The 23149-nt window shown below is 42.5% G+C and overlaps 1 protein-coding gene across 2 annotated transcripts in view; it reads left to right on the top strand.

Moving 5' to 3' along the window:
• The first annotated feature begins 7882 nt into the window (after positions 1–7882).
• The window catches only part of BMP6 (bone morphogenetic protein 6), a 137778-nt gene continuing 122511 nt past the window's right edge, over positions 7883–23149 (top strand). For both annotated transcript variants that reach the window (XR_005654191.1, XM_039869380.1), the window contains exon 1: positions 7883–9428. Coding sequence is in view for 1 of the 2 variants with exons in the window: in XM_039869380.1 (XP_039725314.1) it covers positions 8795–9428 (634 nt within the window). In the remaining variant the exon portion in view is untranslated. The remainder of the gene's footprint in view (positions 9429–23149) is intronic.

Below are 23149 nucleotides of genomic sequence, written 5' to 3'. Positions count from 1 at the left end.
TTATCATTGGCTATAATTTAGTTTGACTATTATAAATGCATATATTTTCTATGCTTTGGAGTCTCCTCATGGTAGAGAAAGTATGTGATCAGGAAGGTGTTCTATGTGTTCTCTTTCCCCATCCAAGGCCTTAAGCAATAAAATTCTATCATTAAACAAATGTTTATTTAGTACCTTACTATGTGCCGGGCACAGTGTTATGTGCTGGGGTACAACAGGGCTCACAGTCAAGATTTCCGGCTAGGCAAAATGAGGGATAGTAGATTTTCACCTGCACAAATCAGACTGGATATCTGGAGAGTGGCTTACAAGCTAGTAATACGTTGCCTGTTCTATTCACTCCATTTCTCTTGTTCATAGAGTAAATTCACTAGTCTCTATGTGGAACTTAATGCCATATAAAAGCCCAAATAGAAGTTTCTACTCATTTATGAAATATACCACATGAATCTTGTTGGAGTAGATTTGGCTTATTCAAGTGAAAGAAAAGATCAATATGTCCTTATCAACAGGGAAGAGTGACCACGCTCATTATGCAATTATTAGAGAAAAGCATTCTGGAACTAACATTTTACAGTAGATAATCAACATTAAAAGTTGGTTCCAAGAAAGCCTCCTCATCCCTGAAGGCCTTCCCGACTCGTCCAAAGACACTGGTGGCCTGGACTGGGGAAGACTCTTCTGTCCCTTCAGTTAGCACCAGCAGGGATGAAGGTACCCCAACAGCACCAGGTAAGCCATGCAGACCAAAATAACACCACAACGCTTCCAAAAATTAACTTGCCATTGGAATCATGGCCCACAAAAGTAGACCAGGACCTGCATGCTAAACCTAAGCAGGGCGACCACCTGAGAAAATAAAAGATTTAAATAGGACCCAGAGGCTCCTAATATAATAGACGAAATGTCCAGGGTACAAAAAAGAAGAAAAAAATCACCTGTCATATCAAAAATTAAGAAAATCTCAACTTAAACTGAGACAATACCGAGATCAATCAGATATTGAATTTTCCCACATTATCTAAATCATCAAGGATTTAAAAGCAGCTGTCATAAATATGCTTAGACAGTCAATTATAAACTCTCTGGAAACAAATGAAGAAGTAGAAAATCTCAGCAAAGAAACACAGGTTATATTTTAAAAAAGAATCAAATGGAAGTTTTAGAATGGAAAGAATACAATTACAGAAATAAAAATCTCTCTGGATGGGCTCTAGCAGAGTGGAGATGACGAAGGATAGAATCAGTGAACTTCAGGACACCTTAGTAGAATTCACTCAATCTTAAAAACAGAGAAAATAGACTGAAAAAAGTGTACAGAACCATTAGCTATTATAAATATAACTGGGATAAAAATATTACTTTCTACAGTAGAGATAGCCAAGTTTTCATTCTTATATTCTAAGATTAAAGCTATAGGAATTTTTTTAAAAAAATAAACCTTTTATTTTAGCACAACCTAAAATTTACAGAAAAGTTGTAAAGACAATACAGAAAGTTCCTGCATATCCCATACCCAGTGTCTCCAATTGTCAGCATCTTATGGTACACTTTTCACAACTAATGAACAAATATTAATGCATTATTATTAATTAAACTCCGTACTTCATTCAGATTCCATTAGCTTTTGCCTAATTGTCCTTTTCTCTGCTCCAGTAGTCCATCTAGGATACCAAATTTTAGGAGTTATTTTAAAGTTAATTCTTAATGGCCAAACTTTATATCTCAGAAGAGATTTTATGTTCAGAGGTAGAGCTATTGTATTATTACATAGGAATATGTAGGACTTGTTGGAAGGCTATCAGGGGACTAGCCTTAAAGTTGTTCTTGGGTAGCAAGCACTCAGTTGATTTTGAGTGGCTTTTGTAGTGTGGGTGCTGGTGGATATTATGGGTTGGCTAAAGCCCCTCAGGCTACCCCTTGTCAGCATATTAACCTATAATCACTAGGCCATGAACACTGTTTTCCTCCCTCCACAGAAAGTTCACACTACTAGCCCAGGCCTTGTGCAATGGGGGAAATCATGCTTTGCTGGCCCTATAGGGCAGAGAAGTTGTTGGCATGACTTGTTTTTATTTGCAATTAGTACATTTCCTTGGCATTGTGGTCTGCCTTCAAAACGTGTCTAGAATCCAACTACTTTTCTTTCTCCATTGCTTCCATCTGAGGTCCTCTATGAGCCATCATCATTTCTTGCCTAAACATTAACAAAGGTTTCTTAACTGGTCACCCTGATTCTGCCCTGGCATCTCTATAGTCTGTTCTCAATACAGTGGCCTGAGAGATTTCTTTTAAAATTTAAGTCATCTCATATCACCTGCTTAAAACCATCCAATGATCTTCCTATCTTACTCACGATTTTTGTTGTGGTTGTCGGTTGTCCTTAGTTGTTTTTTAGTCGATCAAATTTTTTATTGCAATATAATATACACGCAGAAAAGTGCGCAAATCATATGTGTAACACTCAATGAGTTATTAAAATTGACCTCCTGTATAATCACCCCCCAGGTAATAAAATAGACTAACTCTTGGGGAACTCCTCGGTTTCATTCAATTCTGACTCCTACTCCTCTATAAAAGTAACTACTAACCTTCTAGATTGGTCTGATTTGGAATTTTATATAAATGGAGTCACAGTTTGTGTTTTTTCTTGTTTGGGTCTTTTCCACATTATATTTGTGAATTTTATCCATGCCGTTGTGCATGTTATGCTTTTTAAAAGCTGAAGCCCTTACAAGGACGCCCAGGGCCCTACACTACCTTGGCCCCCAATTCCCACCATCTTTGACATTCTGATACAATTTCCTGCTATTAGCCTCTCTCATTTCCTCTGCTGTAGTCTCACAAGCCTTGCTCTTCCTCCAACTCGCCGGGCATGGCTCTTCCTCAGAGCCTTTGCACTGTTTTCCGTTGCTTAGAAAGCTCTTTCCCAGATATCCTCATGGCTGGTTCTCTTAGTCTTTCAGGTCTGCATTCAAGTGTTTCTTTCTCTGTGAGGCCTAATGCAACCATCCACACAGTCCCTACCCGCTCTCCTTGTTTGATTTTTCTCCACAGCACTTATCTCTATATATATTAGTTTCCTGTTGTTGTAAAACAAAATACCACACATTTTGTGGCTTAAACAACACAATCATTATCTTACAGTTCTATGCCTCCCAATAGGCTTGGCTGCTTTCTCTGCTCTGGGTCTCCCCAGGCTGAAATCAAGGTGTCAGCTGCCCAGGAGTCTCTTATCTGCAGTCTCTGAGTGAGAATCCACTTTCAGGCTCACTCAGGTTGTTGAAAAAATTCAGGATTACAACTGGTTATGTGTTCTTTCTGGCTGTTGGTCTAGAAAACACCTGCATTCCCTGGCTTGTGGTCCCTGTAACTTCAAAGCCAGGCAATGCAGATCGAGTCCCTCACATTTCATTTTCCTTCCTCTTCTTCTTTTAAGGAACCCTGTGTTTACGTTCAGCCTGCTTGGATAGTCCAGGATAATCTTCTTATTTTAAGGTCGCCTGTTTAGCAAATTCATCTACAAAGTCCCTTTTGCAATGTAATGTAACATATTCACAAGTGTAACATGTGGAGCAAAAATCCAGGGGGACAATATCCTGCCTACCACAATATGTTTTCCTAGTTATTTCATTTATTGTCAATCTCCTCCTAGACTCTATGAGGGCAGGGATCTCTGACTCTTCAGTATCCCAAAGCCTAGAACACTGCCTGGTACATAGTAGTCATTCAAATATTTGTTGAATGAATGAATGAATGCATACTGGGTAACTAGTACTGAAGTCTCCCTTCCCTTTGCTAAACATCTCAGACTTTCTCTTCCTCTTTAAAAGATGGTCTCGACTTTCTTTAACCTGATTTTACCTAGCCAATGTGGTTTTCCCTACCCCGCCATCCCGAACTGATTACAGCTTTGCTAGTTAAGAGATTGACAACATGATAATGTCATATTTTCATGGAATCTCCTAGTTGACGCACAAGAGACACATTCAGGGCATGGAGTACAAAGGAAGCCATAGAATGGAGTGATACTCAGAGCACAACACTGGCTGTGAAGCCTCAGGCACTACCCAGTGGAGCTAAGTGTCCAATGATTTCTTGGAATAAAACTCTTCAGGGATAGCAGAGCTAGTCATGGAAATGTATTAAGCATCGTTTCGCCCAGTAAAAAAAAGAAAGAAAAGTTAAGACAGTCTGCAATTGTCAATCATCCAATGAAAATTTTAAAAAGATAATCATCTGGATGTTTCTAAAGACTCCATTGCTTAGTATTATGTAGACAGCTTAAATCTTAGAATGATAAAGATCTGAGCTTGTGCAGAAAGTCCGAAGTACACACAAATTATAGATTTGCCATTTGGGTTACAGTGTGGAAAAAATCTCTGGAAACAGATTTATGTATTAGTTTTTCACTTTGCCACCAGATGTCCTTCATGAGTAGGAAAATATGATGGCTAGAATGATATTTTGAAGTGTGAATGCCCAGCATTTTTGAATAGTTGACAGTGAAAGGAAAGTGTGAGTGAATGTAAATGTTACCACAGGCTTTTGGATGAGATGAGTATTTTGAAGGCTGCCTTACAGGTGTAGCTTTCAGAAGCAATATTTGTTTAACTCTCAAGTTTTCATTTCTCATACTCTACCAACATTTACTTAATATATTTCCCTTTCACTGGACTCCAAATTGATATTTTAAAAATTTGAGCAAATTATGTTTAGAAATTAATATTAAGAAATACTCAACTCCTTACATTAATATTAAAGATAAAAGTGCAGTAATTTTAAATGGGGTTTCCCAAGGATTCGAGGAGAACAGGCCTCAGGTTTTTCAACACGAAAGCAGCATAACTTATAACATTTTTATGTTAAATAATTCTAAAAGCAGCTACTTACATCTTTAGGAAAGTCAGTTTAAAGGGGCCAAGGTATGTTTTAGTATAAAATAAAATACTGCAATTGCAATTTATTGCTAATAATTCAAAAGAAAGTATAGAGTATAGAATATTTAACATACAAATTAATAAACATACAAATTAAAAATAGAAATTATTTGGTCACATATGTTATATATGTATAATAGAAACTCTCATGATATAAAAGGAACAAGGATAACTGCTGCTTTAAAGAATTTGTGGTGTGAATTACCCTATGCACTAATGAAAGCTTGAGAACAGGATTCTCATCTAGTCCCCAGTATCACCAAAGGCAGGGGATAAATCTGTGCTTTATTGTGAGGGTTCCTTGCTTCTTCATTAAGGGGGCGAGAGTGGGACAGGCAACTTATTTCCAGAAAACTGAAGGCCATCTGCATGAAATGTCAGCCCAGCAACCAGATGTTTGATATGGATTGGCTCCCATATCCGGCTTCTTGACTAAATTCCTCCTCTTTCCACCCAGATGTTTTGGAGACAGGGACAGAGAACTTAATGAAGCTTATCCAGCACACAGAGGAAGGGGCAGTAATATTTTGGTGTCCTGCAGGGGGCGAAGTTACCTCTGATTTTTCTCCAGTCTGCTCACGCCTTATAGCAGACTCCAAAGCCTTCCCATCACCTCTCCTGAATCACTTCTGGACTTTGTCTAACTCTGCCCTAAGACTTATGGGGCGTGCCGGGGTGTGGGGTCAGAGAAGAGGGGAGTGGGTGAGGTGGTGGTTAGGGGTTCTTTATCCACCTGGAGTACCAACTGACTTGGAAAATCAGTGGTCCCAATTTTGAGGTTATTAAAATTTTAGAACCACAGCTCTTTAGCTTCTTTGTCCTTAATGAAGCCAAGGATGTTTCTGGGTGTTTTCTGACAATCATGTGCACATGCCGGGAGTGGTGGGGCCATGAGAAGAGCACACTCTCTTCTGCAGCCCTCAGTTGAAAGTCACTGCCCTTGTGATCATTGTCATAACTCACTTTGCATATTTTTTTCTGGCTCTTCAGAGAGTTGTGTGCTCTTGTGTTCATCATCTGAAGGTACCTTCAGCACCTCCTTTTTCAAGCACTGTACAACAGGAACTGAGAGGCTATTTTGGTGGGAATGGGGAGCCCACTGCAAACCTGAATCACGGTTGCTGCTCAGACTTTTAATTGACAATAAATTGCTAAGTGCCATTTTAGACCCATGTCATACAGGTCCATCTACCTTTTACTAAGTATCTAAGAGGAAGATGATGTGTGTATCTCCACTAGCTCATATATGCATTTATGAGAGGTGCATATACAATAGATGTGTCCCAATCTGCTTTTGTATTTTAAATGGCCTAGCCTTACCTAGATGCCCTTGTCTATGCTCTTGATTCTTAGAGTTTTCTAGTGCTTTCCCTATTGCCCTTATAGGTTGGAACTGCTTTTACTCTGCTTGTCTCTCACTAGAATTCTTAAGAAGAAGATGTAACTAGGTTTGAGAAAGGAAGACCTTGGCAGGAAGCCTACATATATTTGCTGAGATTTCAGATCTTCCAATCAGATTGACTGCTGTGATTTTATGTACTGCAATAAATTTGTGCTCATAACAAGTTCGATACAGAAAAAAATGTGATGGAGACTTTTGGATTCGAAGGGTCTTGCCATCCCAGACCAAGTAGAGGTGTATTTTCTTTCCAGGTGAAAAGAATCCCTGCAGATGGTTAAAGACTGGCCTCCAGTTTTGCTGGAATCGTCTCACCTGAGATCAATGGCTATAGGACACTTGTGGAATTAAAAACTGTCCTAAATGACCACTGTGTTTGGGCCAAAACACAAAAGAGCGATTCAGGTGATGATGGAATGGTGGGAGGTAAAGACCCTGACCCATGCAAAACAGATTCTTTGAAATAAGTTAAAAATGCTTACAAGCTTCAGATCAGCAGAAACCTCATGATCTCATAAGTCCACGAATCCCGTATTCTGGCTCTCAAATGCCTTGGACTATGTGAACTAAGGCTGGCAGGTTCAGCAAAAGTAGTTTTTGCTTTTGAATCCACACACTTTTCACCACATAAAAGATTCTAATGTTTTAAGTTAATGTGCCCAGATCCATTGATTACTGTGCATGGATAGTGGATAGTGTAAGGGCAAATAAATTTGCATCCTGAAAGGCAGGTGGTGGTGGTGTTGCTTGACAGAGGGGGTAGTGTCTTTGATTGAGAAGTATGCCTGCCATGAAAGTAGAACATATGTTTTGCATGCTGGATCTCGTCTAATGTTTATAGGAATCCGAGTTTCAGGACCCTGTGTACTATCCAGAATGGGAACATGCCAAGCCCCTACCGTTACTAGGATTAGCTTTACCACTTCGCCTCATTTTTTTTTTTATCTTGTATCATGTATCTTGCATCTATTGTATATGGCTTTTCTCTTATATTATCTGATTATATCCTCTTTATCTTGGGTGTAAACTTAAGAAGCCAAGCCAAAGCCCAAATGAAGACATACGTCAAAATGTTTGGTCCCTGAACCCTCGGACGCAGGGTCTGGCTTACAGTTGGCGGTCTCGGTGGCTAGTTTGTGAGCAGCTTCTTGGGAAGGTGTGTCCCAACTTGCGGCAGCTGCGTTTCAAAGCCACATGTCTGCTAAACGACTATAGTACATCAATAAAAGAAACTAAGAAAGAGATTTAACAGCTGATTTTGCTCTTATTCAGTTAAAGCATCGAGGCGTTTTGTGTGATCATAAAAGAGAAAGGTTCATATAGGGGCGTTGATCAGATCATTCTTACTAGTAATAGCTTCTTTTCCTTTGCTACCTCACGGCTCCTTGGATGCCTTCAAGAATTTTCTGTGTACTTGAAACCTACGCGCCGCCCAGGCGACGCCTCTCGGGAGAGGGAGGGTGAAAGAAGGGGGCGGGCCTATTTAAATACAGGAGAGATGGGCATCTCCATTGGCTGCCCGCCTGTCCGTTAGACGGGAGGGCGGAGAGTCCCGGGGGCTGGAGTGCGGTACCTGAGCAAGAAGCGCACCAGAAAGCCCACGTTGGCTGCTGCGGATAGCGCAGCGCCAGGAGGCGGGAGACTGCGAATTCCGGCGCCGACGCCGCGGCCACTGCTCCGCGCACCGGTCCCCTTCCCTAACATCCATCTGAGAGCCGGGTTTGCAAGGCAGCCGGGAGAGCACTGAACGGAAAGGAAGATCCCTGCCGCCTCTGCTTGGAGAGTCAAGCAGCGCGCGGATAATTTGAGGGGGAGCGGCAGTGCCCGAGGGCGGAGGGGAGCGGAGTTTGTGAGCAAGAAGCGAGTTAAACCTCGAGAAGAAGATTGGCATCTCGGGACTCTTTGTCGCCACAGCCTGGGCCCTACGGCGGGGTAAACTTCGCAGCGGCAGTGCGAGCCAGAGAGATGCGTGCGCGGGGATGCTGCCTGGCATAACGCCCCAGCTGGTGAGCAGCCCTGCTCCCCAGCCTTCCTGGTCCCACTAAGCCGCCTGGGAGAGCGAGGGGCAGCGCACGTGCGCCGGCCGCGAGGCAGGAGTACGACCGCGCCGTGACCTGCCCAGAGGCAAGGGTGCAGGCTACAGAGCAGCTCCGACTCGAACTCACCTGGTCTGGACCTTGCGCTTCTAGAGACCTGCACGGGAGTGCGGAGCTCCCCCTTCTCCTACCCAACTGGTTTTCCTGTTGACCTGCCCCATCTCCTCCCTTGAAGCCTGGGCAATTAGGGGCGCCTCAGTGGATCATGAGAGATAAGGACTGAGGTCCAGGAAGGGGAAGCGAGCCCGCCGAGAGGTGGCGGGGGCTGTTCACGCCAAGGGCCACAGCGGCGGCGCTCCGGCCTCGCTCCGCTGCTCCACGCCTCGCGGGGCCCACGGGGCCAGCCCGGCCGGGCGGGGATGCCGGGACTGGGGCGGAGGGCGCAGTGGCTGTGCTGGTGGTGGGGGCTGCTGTGTAGCTGCTGCGGGCCCCCGCCACTGCTGCCGTCCCTGCCCGCCGCCGCCGCCGCCGCCGGCGGGGGGGCGCTGCTGGGGGACGGCGGGACCCGAGGCCAAGCGGAGCAGCCGCCGCCGTCCTCCTCCTCCGGCTTCCTCTACCGCAGACTCAAGACGCACGAGAAGCGGGAGATGCAGAAGGAGATCCTCTCGGTGCTGGGGCTTCCTCACCGGCCCCGGCCCTTACACGGCCTCCAACAGCCGCAGCTCCCTGTGCTCCAGCAGCAGCAGGGTCGCGAGGAGCCCCCTCCCGGACGGCTCAAGTCCGCGCCGCTCTTCATGCTGGATCTGTACAACGCCCTGTCCAACGACGACGACGAGGACCGGACATCGGACGAGGAGAGGCGGCAGCCCAGGCGCCGCGGAGGGGCCAGCGCGTCCCAGCTCCGGCAGCCGCCCCCTGGAGCTGCGCACCCCCTGAACCGTAAGAGCCTTTTGGCCCCTGGACCTGGAGGCGGCGGCGCGTCCCCAATGACCAGCGCGCAGGACAGCGCCTTCCTCAACGACGCAGACATGGTCATGAGCTTTGTGAACCTGGGTAAGGATTTGGGGTAGCGTAACAACGAAGACATTGCCCTTTTTCCACTTTTCTGGGACTGGGGAGGTGCGAAGTGAGAGGGTGGAGGAGCCCTTGGCGCTCCGGTCCGGGTTGTCTAGGCGGGAACGCTAGGGTAGGCGGGCTGCTTTCCCGCCACCTGCGCCGCGGCGGTGGGCAACATGTGCGGCCCCCCTAGTCGCGGGTTGTGTTGCGCACCGCGGCCGCAGGAGGCGGCGGACTGGCCGAGGCCTGGGGCTCCCAAAGTGCGGCGTCCCGCAGGCGCGTCTTTGAGGGCGCCGCGAGCACGTTCCTCGCTTTCCCCAAGAGTGCCCAGCTCAGGCCAAGTTAATTCGGCCGTGGCAGAAAAGTCCGGCCGGGGTGTAGCCAGCCGGGAAGCAGAAGGCTTCACAGCACTCTTTCCCCCTCCTGTTTTCTTCTGCACCCTTAATGCTCTGAATGCCAGTTTTCCCACCGGGACATTCAGGGAATCTGACAGCAGCTGAGAACTTTGGAAACTTGACGTGATTGTGTTAAGTGGTATTCACGGAATTGGAGGGGGGCGGGGAAGAGAAGGTTACAAAGGAAGGTGCCTGAAGGACCGCGGAAGGCGCGCCAGTCGGGGCCAGTCAGGGCTGGCGCGGGATTGGGGCTGGACCCCGAACCCAATTGGAATAACCAATCCAGTACCCTTGCTCACATGCCTTTCGCCAGTGCCTCCAAAGGCTGAACTTCTGATCAATGCTGCCCAAGCTTTACGGGCAGAGAAAGGGTGCGGGTTAGGGGCCGAGGTTGGGCGCTGAGCTGGTCTGAACCAGTTGCCAGGCAACAGAATGGAAATTCAAGGGCGTCTAAATCGAGCTCCGCCACAAATGTTCTGTGGCAAACCCGGACGGAGTCACATAGCCTCCTCCCCCCACCCCCCCGGAGTTTTCTCATCTGTAAATGAGAACGGTTAAGGAAGGCTTTTTTTCCGGAATCAATGCCTCAGATTAGTGTACTCTTCATTCAAAGAATGACTCAGTTTAGCGTCCATAAAAGAATGTTGGGGATGCGTTCTCCGCGGAGAGAAATAGGGGTGCAATAGGCACGCCCGGAGTGGATGCAGCGGCACTGTGGGGTGAGTCTCCGCGGACTTTCTTTCCCATGGGACGCGTGGCTCAGCCCAGGCCCTAAAGTGGGTTAGCAGACACTTGCCAAAGTAGCACGCACGTCGCTAAGCCACGTCAAAGACCTCTGTCATTTAAGGACATTATTTACTTGAATGACTCTCATGTAAAATATTTTAGCGAGTTCTTTGCAAGTATATCTATGGGATGATTCTTAACTCCGCTGAGTTTGGGGGGAATAAAGGAGGAGTGGGGGTGAAGCGGGGGGATGTGGAAGAGGACGATTGGCATTCAAGTGGAGCAGAAATCTTCCTGGGAAATTCATGACATAGAATCTCACAGGGAGTGAAGGCTCAAGGCCTGCCAATCTTGCTACTTGTAATGCCAAGGGTTCTGATTGGACAAGAACTCTCACAATTTTTTGGAACTAAATCCAAAGTTGAGCTGCTTCCAGGAAGCATTCTAAGTAAATTCTCTTGCCAGTCAATGAAGTTTGGGGTGGGGGAACATGCAGAGGACCAGCACTATTCCTTATTCTAACATCTCTGCTGCTTCTGGCTTAGTAGATCACACCTCTTGCCCTCTTCCTCACCACTCCACCACCTCCGACCCCCAGGTTTCCTGGCAGCTTTGGGCAAGTGTTTTACTGCCTCCTGGGGATAGTCCCAACCTGGACAAAGTGGAGGAAGAACAGCACTTCTGGCTCTTTCAAAGAATCGTGTTATAGTCTCCATGGAAACAGTTTCTGGGCTTGGATCGAGATTCTCCACCTTGGCTACCCATTAGCAGCACCTGAGGACACTTAACAAAGGGATGCTTGGGCTGCTCCCTAGAGCAGTTAAGTCAGAATCTTTGAGTTTGTCTCTGGTATTTTTTTTTTTTTTAATGTGCTACCATGGTCAAGAAGCACTGGCACAGAAGATCTTCACATCTGAAGGCAATCATTAAATCATCCCAGTAAGAGATTAAGAGCAATCTTGTTAGTGGCTCCCAAACATTGTACACATTAAAATCACCTGGTGGCTTTTAAAATCCAGATGCCCAAGTGGTACCCATATTAATTAAATCTGAATCTGTGGGGTGGAAGCTAGGTATCAGTATCCCCAGGCGATTCCAGTGTTTGGGAACCACTGCTTTAGATGTTACTTGAAATTGTGAGAGTTGGCTTGAGGCAAGTTTGTAAAGTACGATGACATTTTCTGTGTTTAGTGACCTCCAAATTCTCGTTCCTTGCTTTTTTGACTTTTCTTGGTCTATAGGTAAACACATTTTCCTGAGTCACAGTGCTTGAAGCTGGTTGTGGACTAATCCTGGTAAAGTGATGGTTTAACATAGTATCTCCATAGGGATATTTTCATGAGAGATTGTTAAAGATCCAAAAAAAAAAAAAAAACTGAAAAATTCCAAGAGAATTCAACAGTACTAGTGTTAATTTCAGGCCTGGGACAGGCTGATATGGAACTGAAAGATTCCTGGGTAGGGAACTCTGTCCCAAGCCCCTCCTATCAAACCACTGGGCTTTCTGACTACAAGTTATAACTACTAGTTTGTAGGTCCAGTTCTGGACTCAACATGGGTACTTAGAGGAAAAAACCCTTTCCAATTTTTTTCTGAAAAAATAAGTAGGATTCAAGTCACAAAGTCATGCCACCTGCCATTCAAGCAATTCTATTTAATCTTAATCCATTTAGCAGTAGGAAAGGGGGGTTTCATAATGAGAGGCTAAAAGGGCTCAGAGCAGAAGGACAATTCATTTGAAGAAAGTAATTGCATAGCAATGTGGATTCTCTAAGGATGTTGGGAGAATTCCACAGATTTGCTAATCCATGTCAATGGCATGTTGCATTACATGACTCATCTATTAAAGAACCTGCAGAAAGATACATATTACAGTAAGGTGTTTTTAAGTACTCATATCCCCTGAGTTAGATAAGTTATAAACTGAAAATATAAGGGAAAGTGTTACATAGTTGTAAACATTTTTCCTTGGGACCGAGGAATAATTTACTCATGAAATACATTTAAAAACCCTGAGCCTTGTCAACCAGAGTAGCTATCAGGAAGTATGAATCAACAGGATAAATTTCTCTTGCATATCCTAAATGCTGGTCATTGGACCAGCTCACTGTTGTTTATGCTGACTGTTTTAAACTCCCTCTGGGTGAATAGGCTGGGGGTGTGTAACCTCCTAAGTGTTAACTGGCTGGTGTGCAGAGTGCCCAGGGAAGCTGGTGTACTCATGAACCTGCATGCAATTAGGGCCACAAGTGCCATTTTCTACTTGTTTTCTAATGCTAAAAATGTCTTGGCAGCCTAATAAGCAAGCCTGCCAATTTGATGACCTTGGAGAAGTATCACTAAACATCCTTCAGGTCTTAGCTTAAAATTCACCTTCTTAGAGAAGCCTTTTCTAACCACCCTGTAGAAATCAGTACTGCCGCCACCCCTACCTACTTCTTTACCATCACAGCACCCTGTTTATTTCCTTGGTTGCACTTATCACAAGGACTGTATTTTTTCTTTTTAAATTTGCTTACTCATGTATTTGTCACTCCTCTAGGATATCTGTCTCAAAAGGCAACCAGGCTTATCTGCTGTTGTAACATAAGTCCCTAACATAATTCCAAGTACACAGAAGGTGCTTAATAAAAATTGAATTCATGAAAATGTAAACATATCTCCTATTTAAAATTTATATTTTACTAATCTGGTTATCATTTGGATATGGTAGACTTATAAGTAACTGAAGACATTTAGGACATTGAGGTATCATGGTATTTGATGTATATCAAAATGCTATATTAATAAACCTCTTGTATTAGCTACCCATATGTATATTAATTTGTAATATGTGTTACATCTGAGACCAGTACAAAGGTTTCTTGAAATGTCTGCATTTCGGACTTCATTTATTTATTTTTAATTAATGAGATGTTGATCTCCAGATGCTAGGATAAAATGAAATAAAAGACTCATATTATGGTCAGAAAGGGGAATCAGTATGTATTAGTGCAAGTAATAAGAAACTTGTACTAAAAATACTGGCAATCTTCTGACAAAATTACTCTTGGGAAACATAAATTAGAAGAAAAATGAAATATTCCTTACTTGTATTTGTAACCAGATACACTGTACTGTCTTTTTCTCACAAACACAGGTCAGTGGTACTATTTTTCACTAAAGCTGCCTGTACTTATCAAGATTTTTGTTAGCAGAAAATGAATCCATGTCTGCAAGCTACTCACAGAAAAAGTAGTTTGGAGACTGGGGTTCAAAGAGGCAGTACATTTTCTCCTAAAGAGATTTAAAATAGTAAATGTGAAATTCAGTAGTATTTCAACAAAGAGTTGTACAAAGTGTTCTTAAACGCAGATCAAAGGGCAAGCAGATATCATTGTTTAGACCTCAGATGGTGTTTCCTCTAGTTGTCTTTCTAAGAATGGGTATAAATCCTTTTTAAATATGCTTAATCATGCTTAGTTCCTCTACTTAAGAGCTTACCTCTGATTAGCATGGAGGTAGGATTCCCAGTGATATAACAAACTGTGTAAGTGGGAAAAAAAACCCCAATGTTCAGAACTTTATTCATCTTCCAATAGTTAGGCTTCATCACTGTGTCTTCAGAATTTAGCTACTTTAAATGTTGGATTTCAAATTAATATTTTACTTGAATATGGAGGGTGGGCGGGTAGGTGGGTGAATATTAGATATCAAAGGTAGTATAGCAGACTCTTAATGATAAGAGCTCTGTCATCTTTATCTATTTAGAGCTGTTATAAAAGGAAAATGAAGAAGGTAAAATTTCTTATATAATTAACCAGGTTTCTGTAACTTTTTCACAAGTTGGTCTTCTACTCTCTGCTTCCCATCCTGTATTTAAAACTGCGTTATTCCATAGAATGCTTATTTTTTCTTAATATAAAGTCATTACAGTTTTATCTTAATTTTTTTATTTTGAGTCTTATTCTGTCCGCCCTCCCCCCTCCCCGCCCCTGCCCCACCTCCAACCCTTGTCTGAATTTTGGTCACATTACCTTCAGGGCTTCCAGTACTGGGAAGAAAAGTAGCAATATTTTAATCAGATAATTGTGTTCCTGACTAGAGGCTTCCATAAGTATCTGAGGAAAAGGAGTAGAAATCAATATAGAAATTCCCTAAGATATAAACAGTTTGCAGAGTTCCCAGGCATGTAAACAGCTATTATTACACATTAACTTTTCTGTCCCACTCTCCCTGAGGCCATTGTTCAACCCAACCATGAGCCGGGCAACACGGCTGCCCTGGCTACAGGGTGTCACCCTGGGACTAGTATGGGGCACAGCTGGCATCGTTTTCTCCTTCGTGTTTCCCACAAAGAGCTAGTGCATTCTGTTCTCCTTTCTCTGTTTTCATCATGACAGTGGAGTTGCTTTTATTTAGATATATTTCTCCTCTCATAATCCCCTCATCTCTTCTTCAACATCCTGGCTCCCATCTCCCTTTCAGCTTTTGCCTTCTGGAATCTTGTGAGCCAGAAAATGGCCCAGGCTCACCTGGAATATATGAAAGTGGTGACAGTTGTATCGAGGAGCAGGAAAACCATTCCTGTTTTAATCAATCAACATTAGAGTTACTAAAGGACCAGGGCTGTCAATCCCTAAAGTTTTTGAGAATGCCAGAAACTCTCAGAACCTCAGAGTTATACCTGCTAATCTTCTACCATAGGCATCAGAAATAAACGACACTGTAGTTCACTGAAGTTGATTGGATTTTTCTGTTCAATTACTAGTGTTTTGAAAATATTGTTCTTTATTTTTTTCCCATTGTAAATACAGTGTTTCAGCACCCTTATGGATAAAGTCAGAGTCTGGAGCTGGCTGGGGTCACAGCAACCTTCCATAACATTGTTTTTCTGGGAAACATGCCCAGCAATGGACAACCCGTTTTTATGCTGGGCTTTCTCTATAATTTATAAAAGTTTGGGATTATTGGTAAATTTGTGTTATCCATAGATCAGAGACTTTAGAGCTTTAGAGATTCTTGCATATCATCTAATCTCTTATGTTTACAATTAAATGTGTTAGATTTATTCAGGATCATTTCCTTTCACCATGTTAGTTATATCTTAAGGCCGAGGGACAACCAATAGAACCACAGAGATCCTAACACATCACGGGAACAGAATCATAAGGTTGTTGGTCAGGCATGAGTAATTAAGGAGAAATTACAAAAGGATGCAAGAGCATAGCCTTGGGCAAGGGGTGGGTTTGCCCAAATCTGGAATTTTATGAGTTTTCTCTTAGTGGATATAGCATTCTCTCCTAGAACTCTGTTTTTAGAAAAGAAAAAGCTATGCATATCTATAAATAACCCCTTGTTTGGTGTGTGGGAGGACAGCTGACCCCAAAGAATTGTTTTCTGCTCCGAAAGTGAGTTGAAAACCACGTTGCTCTGAGCCACATTGTTCCTCCGATGTCTGCAGGCACCAATTCTCTTCCTGCCCTTCCCATATCTATTATTAAAGAGATTGGGTCCAAAATAGAGATGATATCTAAATTACATCAGGTAATTCCTTGATAGGTCCCCACGGTCTTGTTATCTCTAACCCAATCCCATATGACTGGGTCGAAGACTACCCTTCAGACATTTTTGCAGAATGAGGTTCTGGTTCTCAGTGGGAGAGCCTTCCTGACTTTCAGGTTCATGGGCATACGCCCTTGATTACTGATCCTGCTAGATAGGTCGGGATTGTCCTAGGCCTGAAACATCCTTGCTCCATAGTACTGATTTTATGTTCAGATTGTTTTCTCATCATCACAGAGCTCTGTACGGGAAGGGGTGGGGGGCGGGCAGGGGAGTGGAGTGGCTTCACTGCAGGCAGAAAACAGTGCCTGGCAGCAGAGCCTGGTGGTCCCGCTCCACGCTGAACTTTGATATCCGCCTCAGTCCTTACTATGACTCTCTTGCCACTTACCCTTTTCACCTTGTCCAGAATGTGACTTCCAGCCTTAAACATCTGCGTTTGTTGATTGTTGTTCCTGTGTTTACAGTCTTGTTGGTTTCCTGTACATGAACATGGGCTGGCAAAAAATTCTGATTTGTGTATCAGCAGAGCATGAACTAACCATATCAGTGAGGTATTTTATGTGCTGATTAGGCTGGGAGGTTTTTTAAATTGGCCTGGCTTAATCTCTGAGACCAATTATTTTCTCTCCCCTCTTTTAAATCTATGAATTATGTTTAAATATTGTAAAGGCAGAGCTTTGTCAACTATAAAATGAAGCACTGAAAGTTTTACTTGACTTTGTTTTTTTTCAGATTTTATTCGAATACGCTATATCTGAATAAGTTAACAACAGAGCTGTGCATTTTTTAAAATACACATCATATTTACTTTTTTTTTTAGCATTTTATTTTATTATTAGTTTCAAGTATACAGTATATTGGTTAGACATTTATATAGTTTGTGAAACGATCCCCCTGATTGTTCTATCTTCCCTCTGGCTCTACACATAGCCACTACATTATTGCTGACTACATTCTTTATTTTTAAAGCAGTTTGCGGTCTAAAGCAAAATTGAGTGGAAGGTACGGGGATTTCCTATGTACTGCCTGCTCTGAAATGAAGAGCCTCCCTGCTTATCGACACCTTTAACCTGAGTGGTACCTTTGTTACAGTTGATAAACCTACCTTAATACATCATTCTCACTCAAAGTCCATAGTTTATGTTACATTTCACTTTTGGTGCGGAACATTCTGTGGGTTTGGACGAATGTATAATGACATATGTCCATTATTATAGTGTACGGAATAGTTTCACTGCCCTAAAAATCCTTTGGAAGCTGTACATTTAACCAGAAAACCAAATCAATAAAAATCTTAAAATTCAAAATATGCTGTTTAAGAGAATAGAAGTAGAATGATATTTTAATATTCTTGAATAATATTTTGTTTCTGGTGTTTTACCACGTTGGTGGCTAAATAAGTAATTCTGATTGACTACGTAGGCCTTTTTTTTGTACTTCCGTGTTGATACCAAATCCATTAGCAATCAGTCCCTCTCCCTCTGTTTCTCTCTGTCTCTCTATTTCTCTTTCTCTTTTTCTTTTTTTCCTCTCTCACTCTCTCATCCAGGAGTTTAAAAATCTTTTTTCTTCTACATACTTTCAGTGAGGTGTCTGTCACCATAGTACCTAGACAATCCCTTAGGCAGAGATATGAGCGATTAAATTTCTGCCTGGCTTGTGCCCTGTTTGATCCATGCTCTGCAGGATTTGGGGGAGTAAAAGAAAGAAGCCTGAAGAATGAACAAGAATTATAGGAATTCTGTGCTTGTAAGTTATTGAAATTGGCGGGGGGGGGGTTGTTAGGGGAGGGGTTAAATAGTTTTCTTTCCTTTATGAAAATGTATATTAGAACTTAGTACGACTTTTGGATTGAGAAACACAAATGTATTTTTTACTATCCCTAGAGGCAGGATCAGAGGACTTTAAAAGGTTTCCTCAGGAGAGACTGTTTAGATCAGATTAAAACTAAATTAATAGAGACTCCGTAAATCCAGAGGTTTTTGTAAGTGATGTATAGATTAGATTTATTTGTTTTGAACTATTTTCTGTGTGAAAGGGCTACACAGATTGATGATAAATAAATGAGAAATGCTATAATGTAAACAAGCAACATGACAACTCTAAAGAGTGCTATTGAACAGCTAGCAATTTATTTGAGATATTTTGAGAACTCAGCATTTCGTTACAAATATTGTACAGGTGAGACATTTCATGAATTCTCCCCAATTCTCCTCATGCCAACTATCCATTTTTCTCACTGAATTCTAGTTAAATTACTTCTTATCCCCCTCTCAACCCCTGCAGAGATGAATGTCTGGAAAATAGGGAAGAGCTTGGGGCCATGGAAGTATCAGTGGGCTTGAGGAATTCAGCTTTGTTTCATCACATCTGACTTAGTATGTGCTGTAGTTTAACACTCTCTGTAGTAGGATAGACATTTACCTGAGCCAAAAGTGGAATGATACTGAAAGGCAGTGCTAAGACTAATGGAGGGTAGTAATGGGAGGACGCAGGTGCCTTCAGATAAAGGTATTTGGAGAATTGTGTTCTCCCAGGGGGCCATTGAACAAGCCTTTGCATTTTTGTGGGGTCTATTTAGGGAAGAATCCCTTAACACCAGCTTTGGGAACTAGTCCCACAAATCTGGCACCTTGGTTATTTAATCTAAATTGAGGTGGTTTGACCCTGTTGTTGTACACACATATGGGTAGTCGTTATTAGATGGGGATGCCGACATGACTGCAGGGATGTAAGTAGTCCCCAGTGGAGGTTTGTTTCTCTCTTCCTCTCCTGCTTTTCCCCTTTCCCCCCCCCCCCCATTAATAAATTCGGCAACTCTATCGCATTTATTTCCTCTGCTAAATCTGTTCTTTTCCCATAGTATTGGTGCCTTTGGTTGTCTTTAACCTAACAGCAGATTATGCTTATCTCCATGGAGCCCGGTAGTTTATATGACCAAAATGACTCATTGCTCACTACAATGGTTAAGTAGCTGGTTCTTTTGATGATGCTAGGAGGTACTTAAGGCCTATTCAATGCAGAGTTGAGGAAAGTTCACTGATTAACATTCAGGAAGCTTGACACTACCCTCTGGTCTTAGTATTATTCTTTTTTATACTATCTTGTTTAAGCCACTTAACCAAATTCCAGGTCTTCTCTTTCCTTGTCTATTAAATGTGAATATTGGGCCAGATCAGCATTTTCCAAATAGTATTTCATAGAACACTACTTTTCCAACATGTTCTGTAAATGAAGATCACAGAAGCACTGTATATCATATTCCTCTCTTTGAGATTTATAAGTTTACTAGCATATTAAAGCCCTGGCAAGCTCTATGGTAAAGAAGTCTGCCAACTTGTTTTAACAGTTTTTTTTTTTTTTAATTACTTTTACTCTGTAACCCCCCTTTTTTTTCTGAAACAGCTTTGTGTCATACCCAGTTCTCTCTGCTCCCAGATCCACTCTTGACCCTTTCCCTGGTCTTCTCTGTAGGGCAGGGCGGGACTCTAGAAGGCTGCATTTCCAGCTGCTACTGCTCTTCTGTGGCTTCAGTTCTCTCTGGAAGGCCCCACACTCTCCCCTTCTTCCTGCAGGTGGAAGAGGCTTCCTGCTGTTGCTAATCCATGGATTGTCTCACAATGACCTGCTTGGCTACTTAGTTCTCCCATGATTCTGCTACCAGCTTCTTGCATTAAATTCCCTCTTCTGTGAACACTTGCAGAGGTTTCTCTTTCCCCAGCGAGACCCTGATTGCTACAGCCTCTAATTCCATGGAACACAGGTGAGAAATCCCAGACTGGATGATGCTCAGAAATCAATTCTAGGAGGATTCTCTGTTGTATATCTCTGAGTGATTGTTTTTTTAAAACAGCTTTTTCTGAGGTATAATAGACATACAATATTTATTTAAAGTGTACAATACAGTAAGCTTTGACATAATATGTGTACCTGTGAAACGATCACCACAATCAAGTTAGTGAATATATCCAGAGCTATTCTTTTAAACAGCAGCCTAAGCCAGAGAATGAAATAATCAATTTTAACGCACAGGAAGTGCAGTGAAAGTTCTTGTCTTTCATCGATGTCGTGGCTCTTCATGCTTTTATCTTATATGCTTCGGACATCCTTAAGAATGGACTTTGCTGAAGATGTCTGTGAATGGTTTTCTTGGATCAGAGAACTCTGAGGTCAAGCCTGCTTTTTGCAGTTGTGATTGGCCTTTCTTCTATATCTCACCTCTCATATTTATTTTAGAAAATAATAAAAATAGGCTGATGTCTTTTCTAAGTTTGAGATCAAGCATCTGGGGCATTTGGGGGTTGTTAGTGAGCCTATTGGCTTCTTGTTTCTAAATAATAAAGTTTAAAAAAAAAATTTGTTCCTTCTGGAAAAATCACAAAGATGCTTTCCTGCGTTTCTGTTTTAAATTCTGTCAATTTAGGTAGGGCACAAATCCAAGAAATTTATGAAAGTAGACTCCAGTTTACCCTCAACTTTCTCCCCCATGTTTATTCTCTAAACGTTGTGTAAGCTTAAATAGAAACTGCATTTTTCTTTGCAAGAAAACGTAAGTATTATACACCTGCATGGCCTTTTGTCTTAAAGAATGACCAGTGACACTTATTCTGTGTTATCAGCAAGGCAAAAACTGAGAGTTTTATAGCTGCAAATTTACATTAACCACTAGTAGATAGTAAGAGGAGAATTTGGAGATTTTTGGAGAAAATTATTATTTAGAGTAGCATTAATATTCGGGGTAACACCAGTGACACAATAAAACAGTTTTGCAATGTTAATTCCCCCACCCCCGCCACCACCTCCATGATTCAGGGAAGTTGCTCTTTCCTTCCCACCACCCACTTTCTTCTCTCCCTTTGCTGTCTGACTTCTGTCCTCACCACACTGCTGAAATTCTTCCGTCAGAGGCAACTCATGATTCAGTCTTGGGTCTTCGTCCTCTTTCCTGCAAGCCTTTATCACTTTGGCACTCCTTTTTCCCTTCTTACAATCCTTCTAAGAAATTCTTACCTAGCTTCTATAGTGCTGCTTGCTCACCCTTTTTCCATCCTCTGGACTGCAGCTGTGATTTGGAACATTTCCTGAGAAATAGTAAAAGAATCAGAAGGGTTGGCATGTGGCACTAGACCTACGACATGGGGCTGAGATAACCATGAGTTTGGGGCGGAGGGAGCACATCCAGCCACAGGAGTGAGAAGATAATATATAGCCATAAGGCATGATGCCAGACAGATGCCAGGCTTTCACGTGAACCACCATGGAGGCTCAGTGGCCTGGTGATAAAATGGACCACGGTGATGAAGATCCCAGCAGCCAGTGTTTTCAGAAGGTCAGATGTCAGCTATAGGGAAGCCTCTCAGTTCTGAACACCTTCTCATGTATTTCCTTTCTCTTTTACTAACCCATGTATTCAAAGTGTGGTTCTGCACTAGAATCATATAATATGTGCAGTGCTTCTCAAACTATCTTTGTGCAGGAACCACTTTGTTTTTTTTTTTAAATTAATTTCTGTGGACTCATAATATTGTAAAATTTGTTAAAAATGAATTACTAGAAAAGTGAAATGGAAAAACTCAATATGCACATGAAATTTTTAATGATCAGATTCCATTGATATAAAATTATCAGTCAAATTGCTGTCAAACTGTCTAGGTAGTCTCCATTTCTGTACTTCTTTCATTGCAGGCCAGTCACAAAGAGTCTGGATCAGCACAGACCTAGCTATTTGTTCATATTGCAACTTCTTGGACCTGCCCCAACTCAGGAAATCTGGTGTGGGGATCTACATTTTAACAAACTCACTTGGAGTTGAGAGTGGACACTAAGGTTTGAGAACTTGTGTGTTAATTACTCAGGTTCATCCTCAATCTCTGCCCTCACTCCCACATTCAGTCACTTGCCAGATTGACTGTTTTTGCTTCTAAACTCCCTCACTCCCAACTTCTCTTTTTTCCATTTTCTCCCCACGTTCCCTAGATGAGGGCTTTATGATCTTGGCCTTGACTCCTATGCTGGTCTCCTCTACTGCCAATCTGTCCTTACATTAAGACCAGCTCAGTTTTTCTGTAGCACAGATGTGATGTGATCCCTCCTCCATCACCTTCATTGAATCCTTATGGCCTACTGAATAAAGCCAAGATGCCATCTGACTTCCACTCCCTTTCAATTTCAGCTCCTCCAGTCATTTTTGTATGCATATCATTCAGCCAACTAACCCTGCTCTGTGATTTCCCTTTTCTGGCTTTTCTCACGATTTCTCCCATTTACATTGTGCCATTGCCCGCTTCAATTTCTCAGTTCTATCTGTTCTTTAAACCCCAGCTCAAATGCCATCTCGTCAAGGAAGGCTTTCGGAAATTTGCTGACCACATGCCATGACTCTTCGGAAGAACATCGGGGGCCTAGTGACTTTTTCTAGTGCAGAACGCCACAGAATGGAATTCTAATTTCAGCTGTATGTTTGCAGATGAGCTCCATGTGGCTTGCAGGAAGGAGTTGGGAGCCTTGAGGTCCAGTGTTGGCTCGGCCACCCAGCAGCTGTGTGGATTTGGGCAAATCACCTTTAACACCAACTTCTCTGATTCTTTACCATATAATGCTTTATGTATCTTGATGCCTCCCCGCTGACCTCCCCTCTCCCCCAAGTACCTAGCATGGTGCCTTACTTAGTTGATACTCAGTTTCTCTAAAATAAAATAAAATTGGTGTGTGCTGTCTTCTTTCTTTCTCTTATCACTATAATATCAAACATTTCAATGAGAGAATTATAAACTAAAACACTGTGGAGATATGAGAAATGCTTATTAACTCGCATTTGCAGCAGTGGTTATAAAAAAGAGACTTTGCCTCCTTTCCAGGTTTATGTTCAGTGACTCTCTAGATGTTTAGGGAAAAAAGGCCTCAGGAAGAAGAAATATTATTTTCCCTCTATCTGATGTCATTATGACTTTAATAAGTATTAATAGGAGTCAGAAAAAAGTGCTGCTGAGTCTAAATTTAAATGTCCTGGTTGTACCTAGCAGAAGGCTTGCATGCGAGGAGGCACGATTC

This window comes from Pteropus medius, unplaced genomic scaffold (genome assembly GCF_902729225.1).
Source record: "Pteropus medius unplaced genomic scaffold, Ma_sr-lr_union100, whole genome shotgun sequence".
NCBI lineage: Eukaryota > Metazoa > Chordata > Mammalia > Chiroptera > Pteropodidae > Pteropus > Pteropus medius.
The sequence above is the reverse complement of the archived record's forward strand: the minus strand, read 5'-3'. Positions and strand labels throughout refer to the sequence as shown.